Below are 18309 nucleotides of genomic sequence, written 5' to 3' on the forward strand. Positions count from 1 at the left end.
GTTGATTGAGAAGATTAGCTGCCATAGATAAACCTCCTCTTTTTGCTGCCCTGCTGCTTATCTTTCCACCCATAACAAGTTGCACCAAATATGACAGCAGTCAGTGGTTTAGGCAGAAGACGAACTTTGCAGCAAATGAAGTTTGTGCCAAAGACTCAGGGTGCAGCCTTGAAAAGAATTAATTTAGTCAAATTTGCAGGTTGTTTTCTGGACTGCCTTTTCTTGACTTCGAGGTGAATGTATTTGTTTGAAAGAGTGATGTTCCAGACAGGAGAAAAAATGGGATGTTCTACTCCCACATTGTCCATTCACAAACACTGAACAGCTGCAAAGGTTTTTAACCATTTTCTGACTCCTGTTCTTAGTGGCACTGAAGAAACAAATGCAAATCTACTGTAAAATTACTGCAGTTATCAGATACACAGAGGCTGGATTAAAAGATAAAAATTGACTATTTGGTTGATGCCTTTGTGGAAAATGATTGAGTATCATCTGGATGCATCAAAGACTCTTTCTATTTGCCCACTGCTTGGAAATCTTTCTGGTTTTGCTGTATCCAAATTACTTTGCACCAGAGAAGGATTTTGTTGGCTTAAGTTAGAGCTGAAATATGACTGAGGATAGGACATGGTGGACCTTCATGTCTTCTTCCTCTCATGTTGCTTTATCCTTTTGCTTTCATTAGTGATCCCAAAAGTATGTTTATGTGTTTGCATTTGGAGAGGTCTTTGCAAACCTTTCTCTTGACTGGAACAGAAGTATGGCCTGGGCTGATTGAGTAACTGGGGAGTAGAAAAGCACCAGCAGAAGACTGAAACTCTGAGGTGACTCTCTTAAGAAAAGTATTGTTTGTGCAGAGATCTGAGTGAATAATTACCCATCCAATAAGTGTCATAAGTTTATCATATTTAAATGTCTGGTGTTATTGTCAATAATCCAGCAGAAGAAAAGATTTTTGGGTAGAGGCATTTTCCCTTTTGTTAGCTTTGTCTATCTGTGCTGAAAAAAAAAACAACCTGCAAACCAAATTGACCAACCAACCAAACCCAAAAAACAACTGATGGTTTCTACCTGGAAGAGTATTCAGCAGGAGTGTAAGAGAAGACAACAAAATATGCTGCTATAAATAGGAAGCAGTTTAGGGGTGCACATTTCACATGCACTGATGGGTCTATGTGCCAAAAGCAGAAAAAATATTGCTGTCACTGAGGAGAACTGAATACTTCTGAAGCTTCTCCCAGTCCTGTTCTAAGTCTCCATTCTTGTATCGTTTCATCTGTCTGCAGGCTTACTTACAGAGACAAAAGATCATCCTCAAAGGCATTTTACTCTAGGACTCTTTCTAGCCTGCAGATTATCTCTTTTGCTTCTCTGAATGTCCTTTCCAAAATGTATCATGCATTTCAAAAGGTGGACACCAGAACTCTGTATTCCCACACTGACTTCATCAGTGCTGCACACTGAATGATGTCTCCTCCTTATTCCAACTTACTGCTGTCATATTTGTATGCCCACAGACCTTATTAGAGCTTTTTGTCCTGGTAATCTCTTAGACTGAATGCTGGGGTTGAGCCAAGCAAGGTTTTACGCACTTCACCTCTATGGGCCGAGCTCAGGGTCTGTCACACAGCAGGGGCACAGCTGTATCCAGACCTCTAATTCTTTGCCATTGAACTAATGCTTCTAAATGCAACTTCTGATGGGAAGTTCTAGGTAAGTAATGTGAAATTTAGCTAGTAAAAGTGCAATTTGCTTGAAGCCTGTCAGATTTTTTTTAAGCTCTCCAGACTGTTCAGAAACTGGTAGCATCCTTCATCAGAGTTTGAGGTGAGACTCTCGACTATTGCAGTGCCCATATGTAAGCTGCTAGAGGCAGCTTCATGTGCTGTGGCTTCAATAGGAGAGCTTGTATTTTGCACTTGAGCAAGGTGCAGAGAATTCTGAGATAGCTCTTACCAGTTTTAGTAATCCCAGAGGGTGCAGCACTCTGAAATTATCCTAGTTTGTAAGGGTTTTCCCTCCCCTTCATAAAGGAATGCATTTCAAGTTTCTGCTGCTGTGTTCAGGTTGGCATAACATAATTTTCCTTAATTTTTGTAACACTTTACAGCTAGGGAACAAGATGGGCATCTTTATTACTATAATTTCATGCATGTCTGAAGTCAGTTCCACTTAGGAGTAAATTCAGTAGGTCAGATTACAAAAGTTATCTGCCATCTCAATAAATATCGCCCTGCAAAGATCTAGAAAGCTTCAATTTGACAAAGGTCAGAAATAAACTGCTCTCTTAGATGCCACAGAGGAACATGAATGGAATCGTTGTGTCATGTTTTCACTCCAACACTGCCTCTCATAACCTGTAATAACTAACTCCTAAGATATAAACCCTTGGCACGAGTTAAAACTTTCACTGCTTTGGTTTTGAATATGAAATAAAAATTAATACTGATATCCATTTGGCCAAACATGTTTCCTTGCAGAGTTATTTTTGCCTTGGGAATACAGATGCAAGAGCATCTACAGTCTGATCACACAGCGAAGATATTGCCAGCACCGAAGTGGTTTTGGCACCAACTGAAAACGTAATGGGGATCCTTGAAGTGACTGAAGTACATCTCAGTGATACTTGGAAAATTAGTGTGCATAAATAAGCATTAGTATATTTGCATCTCATTGCTTCCATAAATAAATTCTTAGTCCCTCCACTTACCTCTGTTCATAAATGAATATTTAGTTAAAAAACCCAACATTGTTCATGTTTCATCATTCCTCATTGCTCTGGCTTAATTTTAAACAGCACAAGCCATAGGAGCTCCATTACTCTTCCAGGAGGCAGCTGAACAGCTTCACAACGTTTCTCCCTGCTTGAAACTTGTTCTGATTCCGAGTGTTCATTTTTATCTTCTCGCTCCATTTCTCCCAATAATGTCATAAATAATTAATCAACCAGGTTGCATAAACTTGTAGTCTTTTTCCATAAAGAATCAGACAGTTCAATGCTTAAGGATCTATGTGGCTATCTCCTTTTTCCTCTGAAGTTCTCTAGTTCATATCTTTCTGGGAATGATGTGGTCAGAGTTTGGTGCAGTATTCTGTCTGATCTGGAAAATTTTGGGTTTTTATCTACGTGGGGGATGGGACTTGACTCATTTCTCACTAGTGACATAGCCACAGAGAGTATAAACTTGCATGTTGCTCTTGCAGCCCAATGACTAAATATGCTAAAGAGATACATTTGTTGTAAGTATAATAATACTTAATTTGCACTTTGTGCTTTTCCTCTTGGAGGAGTATTTATGCTTATTTTTTTCCTTTCTTTTGTCTCTACCAATATTGACATAAAGAGGGAATTGCTGTTCAGATGATTTTGATTGAAAGCTCTTTCTTCTTGGAGACATCTTGAATACATAGTTTTCATACAATCACAGAATGGTTTTGGTTGGAAGGGACCTCAAAGATCATCCAGTTCCAACTCCCCACTATAGACAGGGACATCTCCCACTAGAACAGATCACTCAAGGCCTCATCCAACCTGGCCTTGAACACCTCCAGGGAGGGAGCATCCACACTTTCTGCTTAGAAAGATTCTCTTAATACATTGCAACTATAGCTTGTTGTTTTTTTTTCCTCAAAGATTTCCTCAGGTCTGGATTGTTCTCTATGATCAAAATCAGAGGCTTAGAGACTATAATGGTCACCTGCATGTTGAAGACGTTGATTCAGGCACTGCTTTGTCACTCTTTCTCATCCTCATCATGGAATTTAAACCACAGCTTTCATTACACATTACCTAGGCCATGGAAAATTCAAGCTTGATTCTCTAAGAAATACCAAGTTACTCAAGCATTATTTAACTTGAACATTAGCTCTAGCAGCACAAATTTAACACCTACTTTATTTTCATCTCTGCATTTTCGTTTCCTTAAACTCCTTCCTGCCCTTTGCTCTCAAGACATGGCCATCATTTCAGTGGTTAGGAGGCCCATGTACAATGGTTAAGATTGAAGTTATTTTCCATGCTTTCACTTGCAGAAAGTAGGCATTGAAATCTGGACCTCCCATTGCCTTAGCAGAATAGCAAGGGACCCTCTCTTTTCTTGTGTTGATAAACTGTAGCTAGGTTTTATCATAGTCTGCTCCTTCCCTTCTTTTGCTGTACTTGAATCAAAGCATCATAGAATGTCAGGGGCTGGAAGGGACCTCAAAAGCTCATCTGGTCCAGCCCCACTGCCAGAGCAGGATCACCCAGAGCAGATCACCCAGGAACGCATCCAGACGGTTCTTGAATATCTCCAGAGAGGGAGACTCCACAGCCTCCCTGGGCAGCCTGTTCCAGTGCCCTGTCACCCTCACAGTGAAAAATTCTTCCTCAGGTTCACATGGAACCTCCTATGCCTCAGCTTCCACCCATTACCCCTTGTCCTGTCACTGGGCATCACTGAGCAGAGGCTGGCTCCAGCCTGCTGGCACTCACACTGCACATTTTTATAAACATAAATGAGGTCACCCCTTAGCTGTCTCCTCTCCAAGCCAAGGAGCCTCAGCTCCCTCAGTCTCTCCTCTTAAAGATGTTCAACTTCCTTAATCATTTTTATGTTCTGCACTGGACTCTCTCAAGCAGCTCCCTGTCCTTCTTGAGCTGGGGGCGCAGATCTGGACACAATACTCCAGATGAGGCCTCACCAGGGCAGAGCAGAGAGAGGATTTTTCAGTTACTTTTGTAGTTACTTATTCTACAATTTGCACGTTTCTTCTGACACTTAAACCCTTGCAAGTGAAAATGTGCATAATATTCCAGGACTGTGCAATCCACCACTTAAATTAGCAGTTAGCACAGAAATATTTATTTAGATATTTCCTTTGTATTGGAGGATGTCTTCTTTTTGTTGTTGTCACTGTCTGATGAAGAGCAGCATCCTCCAGACCGCTCTCAGAATTACTACTCCTTGAGACACAAGGGCCGTAAACCTAAGAGGAACTATTTGCTCACAGACATGCCTCAGGGTGATTTGGAGTTGCCCAAATCCCAGCCCTATCACAGTGTTTACACAACAGTAAACTAGCTTTACAGTTAATGGGAATCCCTATCTTCTAATGCAAGCACTTTGAGCATCACTAACATGCCATCCAGTTCTTTCCATCAGGAGGAATATTCGGGGTGGGGGCGTTAGGATTTTTGGGTGGTTTGTTCTTGTTTTGAAGCAGACTAGCCACCCAATTTTTTACTTAAATATCTGTGTCCAAAGAGGTGAGGAAAGGCATTAAATCTTGTTAGAGTCCTTTTATAGGACTGTTAGGTGGTCTGGCTTTCAGCAGAATTTAGTTACCTTTGCCATCCAGGCTGCAGTTTATTTAGTAGCCCAGGAACAGTGTGTTTGCTGGACTGATAAGTATCAACTGCACGTATTTTCTTGGTGCTGTTTGTTTCAAGTTTAAAACAACTTCTGTTATTGTCTGCTGCTTCTTAAGGTGCTTCTGTTAAATCCACAACACAAACCTACAAAAAATGTGCTGTTTTATTAACTGTTGAGGATTCACTTTGCATGCTTCTGTGCCTTACGCACTAGCAAAAGCAGGATACCATCGTGTACTCTTCTAAAAGCAGTGCGTGTACTTTTCCCTTGTCTCACTTCTCCAGGCAAGTATCCTAGCCTTTTTTGTAATGCATTTGTGAATTTTATCTCAACTTCCACATATCACCCGGACGGGTAAGAGAGACGGGAGGCGGCTGTAGCTGCACAGCTCCGGAGGGAGCGGAATGGAGCTGAAAGCAGCAAAAGGAACAGGTGGAGCAGGGTGTGCTCCAGGGCTGGCCCCTGGGTGCGGAGCTGCCCGCTAGGTGCCACTCTTACTGCTCTGCAGCGAGCTAGCGCGGGCGCGGGGCTGCGCAGGGCGGAGCGAAGCGCACTGCTGGGGAGGCTCTGCCCAAGCCGGGAGATGCCTCCCAGGGCGGCCGCGCTCTGGCTGCAGAGCTGCGGCTTTGCCTTGTACTCGCCGTGGCTGCCAGCGGCAGCTTTTCTGAGGAGCAGCTGCAGTGAGGCTTGTAAAGGGTTTGCTGTCTGAGAGCCCTGGAGTCGTGTTTTCAAAACACCCTGTGTGCAATGGCAGTGTAGAAGCCACTGCTGCCTGTCAGTATGGTCTCCACCTCACTTGTAAAGAGAATTTAAAAGCAGAGGTATAAATTATGACCAAATCTTTTTTGCATAAGTGGAATATTAAAACTATGCTCTTTGCTGAAGAGCTTGCTTGCCAAATGGTGGGTGTGGATTTGTGGGTTACCTCTGAAACAAGCCCCTTTGGTGTGGGCCAGAATGGCCTCTTCAAGGAGCTGCACCATTTGATTTTCATTTTCTTTTCATAAAAAGAAGTTTGAAAACACCTTCTGGAGAGAAAGATCAGGAAAGAAGAATGAAATACTTTAATAATCTCCTTCATGCTTCCTTAAACACTTAACATCTGTGACCTTGAAGCCCAGTATCATGACAATTTTGAGATGCAAATATGCTTCCACTGGAAAAAAGATTGATGTTTCCTGTAGGCAGCTTGAGCTCTGAACCTTGGGTTACAAGGAATCAAACACTGGGCTTTTTGCTAGTTCTGCATTAGTCTTGGACTTTACAGCCCCTTAAACTGATAGCTGGGGGATGGAATTTGAAGTAATGTTCATATTCAATAAGAAAGAATCTTTATAATCTTAAGTTGCAGAAGGATGATTCCCAGCCAGCACTGCAGAAATATTAGCAGAAGTTCTCTGATGAGCTGCAAGTGCTCAAACGATGCAAAGGCGGCAGCAGATGCCATTTGGTGCACTGCTGGGTTTGTGCAATTGTTTATGTTATGACACAGGCACAAAGCACAATGTTTGCAGTATGGAGCAAAACTTACACGTTATACAAAGGTCTGTTCTAGTCAGGTAGCTAGGCCAAGGAAGCAGAAGTGTTGGTTGAGTCGTGTCCGTACCATCGCTGTCTGGAGAGCCACTTCCTTTCTGGCTGCTGCCGGAAGTTTGAAGGGCAGGAGTGTGTTCTTCAAAGCATCTCCTTGAAGACTATTTTGCAAAGGTCACTTGTCAGCACCCTCTGCATGTAGATTAAATAATTCCTGCAGATCCAGTCTTTTAAATTACATCTGTCAAGCTTTCATCAGCCTCAAGACAAACTCAAATGTCTCTACCAGTCCTCATAGCTTTGCTTGGCAGCAAAATGCTCAAAAAGAAAACTTTTTTTACCTCCCTTTTTTTTTCTTTCTTCTTTCCTCCTCCCCCCCCGCCCTGTTATAATTCAGACCTGTGCCAAGCCTTGTGTACATGAGTTTCAACTGTCAGATTAGCCATACCAGTATGGGATGTTTTTCTTTAGCTAAGGATTATACACTGCATACCAGTATGGGATGTTTTTCATTAGCCAAGGATTATACACTGCATACCAGTATGGGATGTTTTTCTTTAGCCAAGGATTATACACTGCATACCAGTATGGGATGTTTTGTTTTTCATTAGCCAAGGATTATACACTGGAATATTTTTGTCTTCATATTTCTTTTTTTTTTTTTTGGTAGGAAATACAAATTGAATGAATCACTGCCCACAAATAGTCTTGCATTCAAGGTGAAGGTGATCTCTCACTGCAGGTTTCCAAAGATACTCAGTACATTCAGTACATCACATTGAGCATGTGCTACCTGTCTACCTTACCAAGTGAATGTACTGGCACACATTCAAAACTTTCAAGATACACATAGCTTTTTTTGCCCTTCTTTTACATAATTCAGTACCTAGGTGTCAGTCATGAGTGTAACGTGATGCTTGCTTCCTGAGTAGGTAACAGAGGTCATAAATATCTACTAATTCATGGCAAATTGGCAATAATAATGAATTAAGATGAATGTTTTCTGTTTGCTTCCAAACCTCACTCAAAAATCACCCTTCCAGAACCTGTGTTTTGACTTGTTCACAGTTTAATCTATCAGTTGTAATTTTTTTCACTGTGAGTTGATAAATATTCAGTGTAAATGCATGTACCATGCCTCAGGATGTTGTCTCTAATAAAAAAGCCTCATATGCCACAATTTGAGGTCTTATTGGGCACCTGGCTTGCTTCAAATTTGTCTCTTAATGTTAGCATCTAATTCTGTTGCATTATTTGTCCAAATTCAAGGTTTCAAATAGAGTTTATAAAAATGAATGCTTACATTTTGTCCTCAAATACTAAATGCATTAACCAAATAGCTAAATACATAAAAAAGCATCTCACTGTCACTTTGGGTACATTGCTCTACTGTTTTACTGTCTTCTTTGGAAACAAATGTAGAAGCTGTCTAAAATTCAACGTTACCATGCTGTTAACACAGATGTTTTCAGGTCTAACTATGGCAGTTTCAGATACTCCTCTTTGCTAACGTTCAGCAAATGATAGCACTTTAATAGCAACCATATGCGTATATTGATCAGTTGTCTCAGCCTTCCTTCATTCTGGGTATGTGTAAAGAGCAGATGTCTTTTGCATATTATGTTCCTTCTCAGAATACAATTTTAATCAAAGTTCAGTGTGAACACACTCTGAAGAGCCATAGGCGTACAGGCGATGGTGGTTATTAAAGCATCATTCACGCTTTGAACTTCTCTGCTGTAAGGCATTTACTGTAGAATCTGGGAGCTTTTCCATTTCCCTTTTTGCCTCCTGACGACTTCAGGCAATTCATTCTCCGGAGGTTGTTAGAGGTCAAACGGGTTCACAACAGGGTGCTCAGACACCAAGATGCTGCCACAACCTCCCGATCGCCCTGTGCCAGAGGTGGGTGCAGCTGTTCTGGAAAGAAGCACCATGTGGTTACTCACTGTAAAGATCACAGTGCTTTGGGACAGATCGTAGCAGATTAAACTGGACAGTTTTTAAACAATAGCTGTAATTTAGGTGAAAATGAGGTTCAGACTGGACCAAAGCTGTTCCTGAGTTTGAGCTACAACTGCCATATGGATTTCTTGGATAGAAAATAAGAGGGCATCTTTCTTTCTTTCTTTCTTTCTTTCTTTCTTTCTTTCTTTCTTTCTTTCTTTCTTTCTTTCTTTCTTTCTTTCTTTCTTTCTTTCTTTCTTTCTTTCTTTCTTTCTTTCTTTCTCTCTCATTCTTTCTCTTTCCCTCTCTCTCTTTCTCTCTCACTCTTTCTCTGTCTCTCTCTCCTTCTCACTGTCTCCTATCTTGTTACCTCTCGTTCTCTCTCAATCTCTCTCTCTTGCTCTCTCTTACTCTTTTTCTCTCATTCTCTCTCTCTCATTCTCTTTCTCTCTCTCTTTCTTTCTCTCTTTCTTTCTCTCTCTCTCTTTCTCTTTCTCTTTCTCTTTCTCTCTTTCTCTCTCTCTCTCTCTCTTTCTCTCTCTCTCTCTCTCTTTCTCTCTCTCTTTTCTTTTCTTTTCTTTTCTTTTCTTTTCTTTTCTTTTCTTTTCTTTTCTTTTCTTTTCTTTTCTTTTCTTTTCTTTTCTTTTCTTTTCTTTTCTTTTCTTTTCTTTTCTCTTTTCTTTTCTTTTCTTTTCTTTTCTTTTCTTTTCTTTTCTTTTCTTTTCTTTTCTTTTCTTTTCTTTTCTTTTCTTTTCTTTTCTTTTCTTTTCTTTTCTTTTCTTTTCTTTTCTTTTCTTTTCTTTTCTTTTCTTTTCTTTTCTTTTCTTTTCTTTTCTTTTCTTTTCTTTTCTTTTCTTTTCTTTTCTTTCAAATGGTTCTCTCTTTTTCCTCCCCCTCCTGCCCCCAGTCATTATTATTTTAAGACATTTTAATTAAAAGGTTATCAATTGAATGCTCAACCTCAAATTTTATTTTGTAGGTTTTAAGTCTTGCCACAGAAACATTGCAATCAAATAGAATGAAAAAGAAAAAAAAAAAACCAACCAGCCACCAACAAAAAACCAGACCAAAACCCCCAAACAAGTAGAAAAAGCTAAGGAAAATCTTACTTTTTGAAAAAAACCCTGACTGAACTGAATGATGAAATCCACTATTTGCACAACTCTAGTCCAGCTCTAATCTCCACTATAAAGACCCTCTATATTTTAGAGATGGTATTTGCCAACTGCTCCTTGGGGCATACTGCTCCTTCTCCACTCTCCTAGCACTGCATTTAGCAGCGCAGAGGCTATTTGTGATTGCAGCCTCTTCAAAGTTTATTATGCCCATATTTCAAGCACAAAAGCCAAAGTAACTTGCACTTTCTCCCTGAGCAGTCTCGGTGCTTTTGGATAAATTGTATAATGCAGCTCAGACTCGTGCTAGTTGTTAATGTTACAATTTAAATAGTTTGGGTGGTTTTATTTTTTCTCCTATTCAAAGGCAGTAGGCTAAAGGTTGCTGAAAAGTATAGTTTTAGAAAGAAAAGACTGTCTCCTTCAGGCTTTGGGAGCAAATTAGCTTTTGCATCCAAGGAGATACATTTAAATGATATTTAATACAAAATACTTTGGTTAGTGCCCAATTTATGTGCTTTCCCCCTCTCTAAAATAAGATCATAATTATTTTTAAGGTATGATATCTATAAATATTAGTTGTTTGTATAAACATAGCTTTTATCCTAAATGTGAATGGCCCATAATGCTGATATTACAAGATGGACCTGACTATTTCAAGTTAGGTTTCATTTGGACCAATCTTGTTCTTAAATACAGAAATGTTTTGGGTTTGTTTTTATTTTCTTTTTAAAGTCCTTTCTGAATCAGGACCTTATTTCTTCCTATTATCCATCCATTTCCAAATGACTGATATTGATCTACTTTGCTAATTTCCAATTGCAACAGACTCTAAAGAGAGATGAGTATTTATTCTGCTGTTAGGCAGCTTTATAGCTGTGACAGTTTGGGTGTTCCCTGCTCCTCCCCACTTTAGAAATCACCCAGACTAGACTCTACTTCTTCTCACCAAAACATTCTAGCTAGCTTCAAACTAGCACAATAGCTTACATGGCAGAAAAGCAAACCAGTTCTCTGTGTGTGATTTTAAAATTCAACCTAGTTTCCAAAAACCCAAAAGGAGAAGCAGAGGTAAATTTTGAATGTGGGTTAACTTGACAGTTGTAAATGACAGGAGGATTGGAAAGGCAAAGAAAGAAGTTGGCTAATTTCAATGAGGTATTTGTGTTTAACAGTGGAGGCTAATAATGCCCTTTTTCTGCATCCTGGATTGGTTTATTTTCTTTTATGCCCTTATTTGTGTTTAGTGAACAGCTGGGCCAGTAGTTCCCATTTGTAGTCTTTTTAGCTCTCTGAAGAAGGAAAGTAATGGACGCTTGCAAATTAATAGTGACCGTTATTTGCTGCTAATCTGATGTAGCTCTCCTCTTTGAGCGGAGATGTAATATCAGAGCAGAAGTAATTACTGTGTTAAAACTAGTTCTGCAGGAGAATATTTTGCTAATTAAACTTGTTGCATTTAAATTGCTTCCTTTGGATCACTATATAGAAGAGAACTGTTTTGAACAATAAATGAAACCACTTTCTTTCTCAGAGGCCTAGAATTGCAGATGGTCAGATTGTATGTGAAGCACCTAGGCTCTGAATAAGTCTTTTGTGTGAAAGAGAGAAAGGTAATTTGAATGTTTGAACTCCCCGTTCCTCCCACACATACACAGGAAGCATGTCTCAAAATGAACAATTCTCTAAATAAAGACTAATAAGAAGCTAAATTAATTAGAAGGTGTGATTTGAAAAGACATTGATGAGAAGAGTCTGTCATTCTAGACAAATGGAATGGAGCTAAATAAATTAGGCCACATTAATATCTCATTGTTCTGTGAGCAGCTTTCTTTTATTGCATTCATTAGAGGGTCCTTCTTGAAATGAGCCTTTACTAGCCATTACAGATGCAGTTCTCATTTACCAATGCCTAACACACAGCTCCTGCATTAAAAATGTTTCAGTAAGCCCTCATAGCTCTTGCAAATGAATACTTATATTTCTGGAGGCCACACTTCATCTGCAACATAGCAGGCGCTGAACATTAAGTTTTTTCCCACCAAGGTGCCAGTAAAGAAGTCTTACATTAAAAGATTTGGGAGGCAGAAGCCTGAATTTACTTTATAAACTAAACTGCCTGCATAACTTGTACAATAGAATCTCTTCCAGCTAATATTCTTTCTAGTATTTATTTATTTTGATAGAAAATAACCCTGTCTCATGACTTCAACAGCCCTTTGATAGGTTTTTAAAGTGTCTTTTAAAAGACACTTCAGGATATAATTAGGATGCATTGGAAATGCACATCTCATAATACATGTTCTCCTCTCAGAAAATGCAATGTATATTTTTCCTTTTCTTCTTCTCTCTCCTGCAGATGGAATATTTGGGAGATGTCAGCGAGTGCCAGTAATAGACATCTATAAATATGACATTTCACCCCCTGTTCTTCAGCGCCTAAGGATCATCCTGGAGAAGCTCTCACACAGAGGTATAGTAAAATTCTGGAGGAGTTTTACTTGTGCTGGGGGTTACAGTTAATTTGTGCTCCCTCTGAGGTGACACCTTCATAAGTTTTCAAGTGCTGCGTGTTTCAGGCCCAGTAGTGCAGACTATAAAAGCAAAGCAGCCTTCTAACTCACTGGCTCTGCAACAAGGACTTGGTGAAGCAATTTCAGGAGAGGTGCTTCCTCCCTATGTAGTGTATGCCTGTGACTGACACTCTCTACAATAGAATTTTAACATCTGTGACTGCTGCTGTCATAAATAAACCAGCAGGAAAGAAAAATAATTTGCCTGGTAACTTTTGCACCATGGTATATTTCAAGGTGCACGGGCAGAAAATGCACAACTTCTAGTTAGCTGGAAACAGTTCTTAACTTCCTAGTGAACTCAGGTAAGCAGAACTCCTCTGATGTCATTACATGCTGCATCTACTCTGTCCATTTCAATCTTTATTCAGCTTCCTGATGTTAATCTCTGTGCTGTTTCCAAAGCTACAGGCTGGGGTTGGAGTGGCTGGAGAGCAGCCAAACAGAAAGGGATCTGGGGGTGCTGATCGATACCCGCCTGAACGTGAACCAGCAGTGTGCCCAGGTGGCCAAGAGGGCCAATGGCATCCTGGCCTGCATCAGGAATGGTGTGGTCAGCAGGAGCAGGGAGGTCATTCTGCCCCTGTACTCTGCACTGCTTAGACCACACCTTGAGTACTGTGCCCAGTTCTGGGCCCCTCAGTTTAAGAAGGACACTGAGATGCTTGAGCGTGTCCAGAGAAGGGCGACGAGGCTGGGGAGAGGCCTTGAGCACAGCCCTACGAGGAGAGGCTGAGGGAGCTGGGATTGGTTAGCCTGGAGAGGAGGAGGCTCAGGGGAGACCTTATTGCTGTCTACAACTACCTGAGGGGTTGAAGACCCCTCAGGTAGTTGTTCTCTCAGGTGGCCAGCGCCACAACAAGAGGACACAGCCTCAAGCTACACTGGGGGAAAATTTAGGCTGGAGATGAGGAGAAAGTTCTTCACTGAGAGAGTCATTGGACACTGGAATGGGCTGCCCGGGGAGGTGGTGGAGTCGCCGTCTCTGGAGCTGTTCAAGGCAAGATTGGACGTGGCACTTGGTGCCATGGTCTGGCCTTGAGCTCTGTGGTAAAGGGCTGGGTTTGATGATCTGTGAGGTCTCTTCCACCCTTGGTGATACTGTGATACTGTGATCTTCTGGCTTCTGAATGGCGTAACTTGAACTAAGAAATCAAAAGATGGCTAAAGGGAAAGCAGATAATGAGAACAAACTTTTTAGGGTGCTAATAAAGGAAATAAACCACAGGATCAAGAAATCTTTGTAATCTAAACTGTTTCAAGAGGATTGTTTGAATAATTCATTTTTTGTTGGCATCATCCTTGTGGGTGTTTGGTCCTAAATATTTTCCAATTACCATCTCAATTACAAACTAGTGATATTGTATTAGCATGATGCTAGTGTAATTATGAGGAAAACAAGTCTATTTCTGGGGAGTTCGTGGATATAATTAATCTGGACTTCTAGTTTAGAAACCACTGGTTTAGAGGATTTAAAAATTCTCCAGGGTTTTATTTCCAGCAGCCCATCCAAATCAAGCAAACTCAGCAAAACTTGATTGTATCAACTGCTGGCTGATGAACCTGTGAATAGTACTTGTTGCTCTTGTTATTTTCTAAGTTATGCAAGCCAGGTTTATATAAATACTATTTCAACAAGGCAGCACTGTGTGAGCAGAAAAGCCAGGGTCTGCCCTCCCTTTGGATGTAGTGAAGAAGTGGGGGCAAACTCATTGCACTAAGACACCTAAACTGGTATTTGAATCAATCATATCTGCATGGACAAACAGCACCTGAATACTGATGCTGTGGGAGCTGGAGTTGTTTAGCCTGGAGAAGGGGAGCCTCAGGGCAGAGCTCATTGCTCTCTACAACTACCTGAAGGGAGGCTGTAGCCAAGGGGGGTTTGTCTCTTCTTCCAGGAAACCAGCAACAGAACAAGGGGACACAGTCTCAAGTTGTGCCAGGGGAGGTCTAGGCTGGATGTTAGGAGGAAGTTGTTGGCAGAGAGAGTGATTGGCATTGGAATTGGCTGCCCAGGGAGGTGGTGGAGTCGCCATCCCTGCAGGTGTTCAAGGGGAGACCAGATGAGGCACTTAGTGCCATGGTCTGGTTGATTGTCTAGGGCTGGGTGCTAGGTTGGACTGGACGATCTTGGAAGTCTCTTCCAACCTGGTTGAGTCTATGATTCTATGATTCTATATGAAGCTTCCCCTACGGGGTTGTCAGAGGTGAAGGACCTGAAGGAGACTCATGCCTTTCTGGAGTGGCAGATTGTAATGGAGGGGTAATTAATTGATATGAGATTGTATTTTTTCAAAATTAGTTAAAAATTAACACCCATCCCTAGCCATCAACCAGACCATGGCACTAAGTGCCTCATCCTTCTCCCCTTGAACACCTCCAGGGATGGTGACTCCACCACCTCCCAGGGCAGCCCATTCCAATGCCAATCACACTCTCTGCCAACAACTTTCTCCTAACATCCATTCTTGACCTCCCCTGGCACAAGTTGAGACTGTGTCCCCTTGTTCTGTTGCTGGTTGACATACATATTTACCTTCTCTTGGTTTCACTGTCACACTGCCTTGACTTTTTTACTGTTAAGAGCCAAGTATTTTGGAGGTTACCGACCAGGTTCTTATTTATTTATTTTTCTAATCTGATTCAGCTTTTTTTTTTTTGACTCCTCCCTGATGTCTTGCAGTGTTACTTCCACCTTTTTATTTTCCCTTAGAAATAGTTTTTTGCTGTCTGTTTCCATAGGGGAAAAAAAAATGCATAGAAATTCTTACAAAACTTATATCCTCTTTCTTTTCTTTTCTGTGTGCTGGTAACTTGTAAGTCATGCCTGTATTTGAATCACAGTCCAAATGGAAGATTGTGTGGTCAGGTGCTGTAAAACAAAGGACAACATGATATGAATAGAAAATACCACTTGTGATTCTGCCAGCTCAAAATGTTTACTACAATAGGAAAACGTATGACATGGGCTTAGATGAGTGACACAGCTGATGATAATCTGTTTAATAAAGGACTTTGACTAAAATTGAATTTGAGTTTCATAATGCTTTAGTTTTTATGTTTTCTTCACACATTGAGTCTATCTTTGTCTATGCTGTCTACTAGTAGATTGATGATAGAAATGAATGCCTTGGAATATTAGTTTCCTACAAAGAAAGGATCTGTTAGCATTCAGATACCCTTGTTCATGGCATTTGCTCTCACACTGTCCTTCAATCAGTCAAATCATTCCAAATACCCTACATGGGGAAGGTTTTTGGAAGATTCAGTTTATAGAAATGTGGTGATCTATATGGGAAAGGCCTTCCTCACAGTTGCTGAAATGTGATGAATCACTTTTTCAAGTTGATTGTGATAATTTATGGTTTATGAGGAGTTGAAACATTTCGCCTTGTCTGATAAATAGGACAATTAAATTGATGATGTTTAGATAGGACTAAACCATTAGAAATAGGAAATGCAGGAAATATCAGTGTAGAAGAATGAATGATTTGTATCTGAAGGAAATGGAAATCATAGAATCACAGAATCATAGAATCAGTCAGGGTTGGAAGGGACCAGAAGGATCATCTAGTTCCAGTCCCCCTGCCATGGGCAGGGACACCCTACCTTAGATCAGGCTGGCCAAAGCCTCAATAGTTATTCCTATGGCTGGTCTCCCATGTTCTCTTATCCAGCTTAGGAAGGCAAAGTGATTGCATCACTACAGTTCTTGGCAAGCTTGTAGAAACAGTTTTATGCTGATGGTTGACCTGTAACATGAGAAACATGGAAAATAAGATGGGAGGACTAATCATGATATGCTGTAAGTCAGTCATGAATGCATAAATGACACTTAAAGTATCAGCACAAGTTGTAATAAAAGTGAACAGCAGTATTTCTCAACTTGTTTACTCCAAGAGGGATTTACATCTGTTACATAGAATAGTTTCTAACCAGTGGTTCAGACTAGCTGAGAACATAGTACCAACTCTGTGAAAGTGCAGCTGCCATAGCAATGAACATTACCTGATAGCAGAACACAGGGATGGAAGCTGGAGCACACACTTCCTTAAAGACATCAGAGCAAAGGTCAGAGTCACAACAAATGATGATCTAGTTTAGGATTCTGCCCTTCAGAGAGGTCATTAATTAGGGGGAAAAAATGTAAGGAAAGTTTAAGCCTAGAGAAGCTTTTCCAGCATTTGTACTTTCTCAGCATTATGTGCTTGGTGGCATATGGCTCCCCTGAGCTAGATGTCATGTACTTGTGTCTGTTGTATGCTCTGGGGGCTGTTTCTAGCAGTTTGACAGGAGGCTGTCCTAGAAGAGAGTATGTTAGACTAATAATCCATAGTTTAGCTTCTGTCTTCTGTTTTACTTAAATTGTAATTAAATTATAGGTGCTGTGCCTTTACTGCAGAAACTGTGCAATGTGTTTGAAAAACAAATCAGAGGAAAATGTTTTGGTTTGTGTATGTAAATTGGATTATTAAGTGATTCCTGAGTTCACGGCTTGCTACTTAATTTTTGCTCTAACACTTTATTGTTCAAAACTTTACTTTCAAAGAAAGCAATTTCACTCACTCTTACAAAGAAAGTCTTGCTTAAGATGCTCAAATATCAGCAGCATTATTAAGAGAAGCAGAAAGAGCAGGATACACTTTTAAATTCACTTAGCTCAAGCAAGTTATTCTGGCAAGTAGGCAATAGATACACAGACTGAGGGAAACAAAAAGGGGAAAAAAAGAAGCAAAAAAAGGAATTCTTTCTTGTTTGTTTCCTCTACAACTCAGGAAGCTTTTACAGGAGAAAAAGAAATGGTGCTAAATTAATTCCATCCAGTTAAGTGTAAGATGATTAATATAACTTTGATAGAAATAATTTTATACTCTTAGAGCAAATTTGTTTTACAAAACAGACTTAGAATCGGTTACCTTGAAAACTGAAATGAATGTGACTTGTCACATGCAGCTTGTGAATTACAAGAGGGTTGCTAAATATTTCAGCCACAACTATTTTTCAAAGCAGAGAATCATTTGTTGCTGCAACAAAGGTAACAGACTTGAAAGTAAATCTTTATAAGCTCAGTTTTGAAATCAACTTAAAAGGATTAACGCAGTTCTTGCACAGATTTGCAAGGTGATTATCACATCATTATGGAGGTATGCAGAAACCTGAAACTAGGAGAGGTAGGGGAAAACAGTTTTTTCTTTAAATCCAAATATTGATATAAGGGAAGGCAAAGCAAACTCTTCTTTTGACCTTCAGGGTAAATAAAAAGAAGTTTTATGCTTGAAAAGAGCAGTGCATTGACAGAAAATTTCCCAGGCATCAGCGTGCTCCAGACATCTGTGCATGGAGCTAGTTCTTCTAGATGGCTGCTGAGGCCAGGGATTGAAGCATCATCCTCTGTGATATGCTACACTGGAGGAACTCAGCCAGGGCTGGACTTAGAATCAGAGAATCACAGAATCAACCAGGTTGGAAGAGACCTCCAAACTCATCCAGTCCAACCTAGCACTCAGCCCTATCCAATCAACTAGGCCATGGCACTAAGTGCCTCATCCAGTCTTTTTTTGAACACCTCTAGGGACAGCAACTCCACCACCTCCCTGGGCAGCCCATTCCAATGCCAATCACTCTCTCCACCAACAACTTCCTCCTGACATCCAGCCTAGACCTCCTTCTTGTTTTGGTTTGGTTTGGTTTAATTAGGGAATTTGTTTCCTATTTCTATTCCTGTATTTATTGCACATCCTTACCTACAGCTTTTATCTCTATCTCCAGGGCCTCGCATACTTT

At 40.4% G+C, this 18309-nt stretch overlaps 1 protein-coding gene across 1 annotated transcript in view; it reads left to right on the top strand.

Moving 5' to 3' along the window:
- PTPRN2 (protein tyrosine phosphatase receptor type N2) overlaps nt 1-18309 on the top strand; it is a 705188-nt gene that overhangs the window by 158160 nt on the left and 528719 nt on the right. Inside the window, exon 3 of the mRNA XM_064162805.1 lies at nt 12309-12422. Coding sequence (XP_064018875.1) covers nt 12309-12422 — 114 coding nt within the window. The remainder of the gene's footprint in view (nt 1-12308; nt 12423-18309) is intronic.

Source organism: Pogoniulus pusillus, chromosome 23, assembly GCF_015220805.1.
Source record: "Pogoniulus pusillus isolate bPogPus1 chromosome 23, bPogPus1.pri, whole genome shotgun sequence".
Taxonomy (NCBI): Eukaryota; Metazoa; Chordata; class Aves; order Piciformes; family Lybiidae; genus Pogoniulus; species Pogoniulus pusillus.